At 34.9% G+C, this 5,097-nt stretch overlaps 1 protein-coding gene across 10 annotated transcripts in view; it reads right to left on the bottom strand.

Annotated features, from left to right (window-relative positions):
• Nucleotides 1-5,097, bottom strand: part of LOC106880568 (kinesin-like protein unc-104) — a 305,280-nt gene that overhangs the window by 55,991 nt on the left and 244,192 nt on the right. For 7 of the 10 annotated variants that reach the window (XM_052976565.1, XM_052976570.1, XM_052976569.1 and 4 more), the window contains 2 exons: nucleotides 1,960-2,089; nucleotides 269-443 (listed from right to left, as the gene is read on the bottom strand). In XM_052976565.1, the coding sequence (XP_052832525.1) occupies nucleotides 269-443; nucleotides 1,960-2,089 (305 nt within the window). The remainder of the gene's footprint in view (nucleotides 1-268; nucleotides 444-1,959; nucleotides 2,090-5,097) is intronic. The other 3 variants (XM_052976567.1, XM_052976574.1, XM_052976572.1) reach the window with 2 other exon arrangements.

Genomic DNA, 5,097 nt, shown 5'->3' with positions numbered 1-5,097 from the left:
TGTGTGTGTATATATATATATATATATATATATATATATATATATAGCAATGTGTGCATGTATGTGTGTGCTTATATGTTTATATATATATATATATATATATCTGTATGTATGCAAATGTATTTGTGTACACACACAAATATATATGTATAAATTATATGCATGTGTGTGTGTGAGAGAGAGAGAGAGAGAGAAAGAGAGAGAGCAACAGACAGACAGAAATAGACACAGAGAGAAAGAGAGAGAGAGAGAAAAAAAAGACACTCACTTAAATTGGCAGAATATATCAGCATATTCAGGAGAAATACCAGATGCTTTTAAGACTGTAACTCGGAACTGAAATACAGATCCTATTTTCAGGTGTTCTGGCAATTCCTTGTCTGCAATGTCTGGGAAGTAGTCTGCAGACTCACGAGTATTATCCACATTCACTTTACCTTCCTCTGTAGAATGAGAATAACAAATATTACAAGTTAATTTTAAAAAAGACAAAATAAATAAATATATAACCCTTTAGCATTCAATCTCAAATGTAATGCTTATTTATTCACATTCTTAAGTGGTTGGTGCTAGGAAGGGTATCCAGCCAGAGAAACCAAGCCAACAGCTAGCGTCTGTTTTCCAAAATGGAGGCGAACACCTTTCTCCATGTGATTGGCTTGAAAAATTGTGAAGACACTAGGATATTTTCCTACTTTTCTTAGCATGAAACCACTGGTAGCCTTAATTCATAAATAAAAAAATTATATCCACCAATGCAGTGTTGAGCATTCATTTTCATCATTCAACATTCGTGCACACACACTATTGTATGTAAGATTGATAAATGCTTACATTATTAGGGCTGCTTTTTCTTTTAATTTAATTTTGTTTCACTTTCAGTTTTTTTTTTTAAATTTAATTTTGTTTCACTTTTGCTATACCACAGCACATCAGTGAATAGATTTTACACTATTTGCATATATATCTCAGACCAGTGATTCATTTTGTGTTTCGATGTGAGTTGAGTATATGATACTGAAGAGCTAAAACAATAGCAAAATATTAATATTTATCATTCTCGTTCTACTTTGGGATGAGTTGTCTCACCCTGTCTGAGACACTCATTGTTCTTTAACACTAGGCGTTGTGTAGGGATTTTTCCCAGGATGCTATCTGCAGCAAACTGGTATATGAACAAAACATACACTAAGTATAAGTGACCAACTATATATATATATATATATGTATATATATGCAGAATGAGCCAAATGTCACAAGTATAAATATGCAGCTCATACAACAGCTAAATCTACCAGATTGTCCCCATAGATCACAATATGCAATCAGGTTTCATGACTTTTGGTATGCCATGTATATATATATAATGGAGATGAACACCATTCCTCCATGTGAATGGCTTAAGATATGTCTTAACATAAAACCAATGGTAGCCTTAATACACAAATAAAGAAATTATATCTACCAATGTGGTGTTGAGCACTCATTCTCATCATGTGACATTTATGTATATATATATATATATATATATATATATATATATATATATATAATATATACATGCATACTTTGTAGTGATTATAAACAAAAGTATATAAGCAAGTGTAGACAATGCGAGCATCACCTTCATTTTTATATAAAGACACAGACACCACCACTACGAAACTGTGCACTCAAGTGGCTCAAATCATTAAAGAATTAGCTGGTTGGCAGAAAGACTGACAGATCAGTCCATAACATTGTACAGTACTAACTTTTTGTGTTACATATGTAATTTTCAAATTTATCACCTTTGCTAACAACATGAATGAAACCCAACACATGCACACTCACACACAAACATATACAAACATGTACAAATTATGCAAGTCCTATACATGAAATATGTTTTAAAGTCACAACCGTACAACATTGATCAGGATAAAGATTGAATAAAGAATTAAGTTCGTTGCTACTCACCAAGCATTTCATTAGAATCTGGACTGGTACCTTCGCCCTCAACGATACGTTCTTCCTCCTGCGGTGGAAGTTCAACAGCTTTCTTCAAATTACTGCAATCTTGTGCAAGTTTTGGGCTATACAACTGTTTCTACCGAAGACAAAGACATAACTACAGCCTGGATAATGTCTAGAGGCTTATGGCAGTGTCGGTAGCTTCTTGTGCAACGAGACAGAATTGAGCTAACTAAAGTACCCCATCTACCCCCTACTTGTATTATCAATGTGGAAATATCTTATGAAGGCACTGAATAAATGTTTTGCTATCAATAATAGACTCTAACGATTGATCTTTAAAAGTAATTAAAGGTAATTAGTAGAAAATGAAGGCAAACACTAAAGTGCACAACCCTCAAATGAAAAATGCACAAACATCAACACACACATGTGCACACACATACAAGTGATTACATCAACCCCCAGTACATGACTGGTACTTTATTTTATCAACTTCAGAAGTATGAAAGGCAAAGTTGACCTCGATGTGATTTGAAATCTGAACATAAGGTGATGTAACTAAGCAATGCAAGGCATTTTTTCCGACAGTCCACTGCCCTGATGATGATACTGATGATGATAATTTCTTACATAGGCACAAGACCACATTTTTAGGAGAAATAGCTAATTATAATGACTACTCCCACCTCCTCCACACCTAGTTTTTGATTGCTACTTTACCAATCCCAGAATGATGAAAAGCAAAGTCAGCAATGGTGGGATTTGAACTTAAAGCATAAAGGAGTTGTAACTAACTAAACACCACAAGGCATTTCTGCCAATCTTCCATTTCAGATTTTGGCACAAGGCCTGCAATTTTGAGGGGGGATGGTTAGACATGTACACTGCTTCCAGTATTTGGCAGGTACTTTATTGTATTGACTCCAAAAGAACGAAAGGCAAAGTTGACATTGACAGAATCTGAACTCAGAATGTAAAGAGCCCGAAGAAATGCTGCCAGGCATTTTGTCAAATGCACTAAAAATTCTAACATCTTACCACAATAGTAGTAGTAGTAGTAGTAGTAGTAGTAGTAGTAGTAGTAGTAGTAGTAACAACTACAACTCCAAAATCAGGCATAAGACCAGCGATTTTAGGAAGAGGGGTTAGTGAACTACACTGACACCCCACTCACCAGTCCTCACCTAGCACTTATTTTATCAATCTAATGATGATGATGATGATGATGATGATGATCTGCAATTTCAGTAGGTCATGAAATGGTGGGGGGATGGAGTCATTAATTTAACTAAGGCCCTTTCGCCCCAAATTCTCACTCCTTTCACTTAACTAGTACTTATTTTCTGAACCCCTAAAATGATGAATGGCAAAACTAACATAGGCAGAATTCAAAAACTGACTTAATACATGTGCCCTTTTAAAATGACAATATACATGAAAGTTCAAGACAACACATATATTTAACCCATATATTTCTTTAGTTTTAATGAATAACAAAATCTAAACCAGTGATTCTCAACCAGGATCCATATAACCCTTGTGGGACCCAAATAAGATTTTGCTGTTAAAATTTATGTGCAATAAATTGGTTGTACTTCTACAATGCACAAAATATTTTAATTTTTTTTAATACAATTCTTAATAATATTTAATTATGAAAATATATGAGTTTTGTTTTTTAACATTGAATGGCTTTGGGGGGTCCAGTAGGGTAAAATAGGAATCAAATAAAATGGTTGAGAACCACTGATCTAAACAAAATATTTTTACAGAATTTACGTTAATAAAAATTAACAGAAGTCATATTATAAAAACAATAAATACACAAAAACAGAACAGAATGTATGTGTGTGTATGTGTGTGTGTGTGTGTGTGTGTGTGTGTGTTGTGTGTGTGTTGTATATGGATGTGTGTGTTTTATTGTTGCTGTTGTTTAGACCAAGGTCAGCTCTGATAAAGCAGTTCTAGTTCTGAGCATCTTCTATCCTCTTTACCTTTTACTTGTTTCAGTTATCAGACTGTGGCCATGCTGGGGCACCGTCTTAATGAAACTTTAGTTGAATGAATCAACCCCAGTACTTTCTATTTTTTTTTGTTTTTGTTTTAAGCCTAGCACTTATTTTATTGATCTCTTCTGCCAAACTGCTAAGTTACAGTGGATGTAAGCTCACCGACACCAGTTGTTGAGTGGTGGGGGTGGAGTGGACAAACACACACACACACACACACACACACACACACACACAAATATGTGACAGGCTTCTTTCAGTTCCATTTACAAAATCCACTCTTAAACATTCGTCCTAAACCAGAACTGCCATGTTATGTTGGCAAACAATCTTTACTACATAAAATTTTGTGTTAAACTTGGGAAGTCTGTTACAGAGACAAGCGTACAGCTTTGGCAAGTTTAAGGCAATGAGGCAATGGGTCGTCTGCAATGTTTTGAGTGGCATGGGCACTTCAAAAGTGGAAGAACATCCTTGGAAGACGATGAGCAATATGGAAGACCTGCCACATGCAACACACCTCAGAAATGTGGTAATTTGAATCAAAAATTCGTCTCCCAGGCCAAACCATCAACCGAGAGTTTGACTGCAATGTTTTAAAGAATTTGAGGGAGGACATTTGGTAAAAGTGAGTAGATTTGTGAAGCATGAAGAATTGGATTCTTCATGAAGACAATGCACCCTGTCACTGAACTCTCCAAAAGCAATGTGGTACTGCTTCCGTACCTGCCCTATTCACTAGATTTAGCACCTGTGGGTTTCCCTCTCTACCCCAAGATGAAAATGCAACTCAAAGTTCATTGTTTTAATACCACTCACTGTCAAGATCCAGGACGAATCACTGGGGGTCCTTGACTCGCTTACTAAAAAACATTTTGATACCAACTTGTAAATATGGAAATATTGTAATAGCTGTACATTATGAATCTTTGCTCATTATTTTATTTCATTTTGATTTCACACAGGAGTTTAAAAAAAATGTTTGGGTTATTTCTTTTAATTGGTTACTTCTAAGCACTCAAATTATTTCTACATTGTGACATACAAATATGTATGTATATGCATATCTGTGTGTGTGTATGCTTGAATATGTATGAATATAATGCATATATGTATGTGTGTGCAAGCATTT

Source organism: Octopus bimaculoides, chromosome 25, assembly GCF_001194135.2.
Source record: "Octopus bimaculoides isolate UCB-OBI-ISO-001 chromosome 25, ASM119413v2, whole genome shotgun sequence".
NCBI classification, from domain to species: domain Eukaryota; kingdom Metazoa; phylum Mollusca; class Cephalopoda; order Octopoda; family Octopodidae; genus Octopus; species Octopus bimaculoides.
This window is presented reverse-complemented; position numbering and strand designations above follow the sequence as displayed.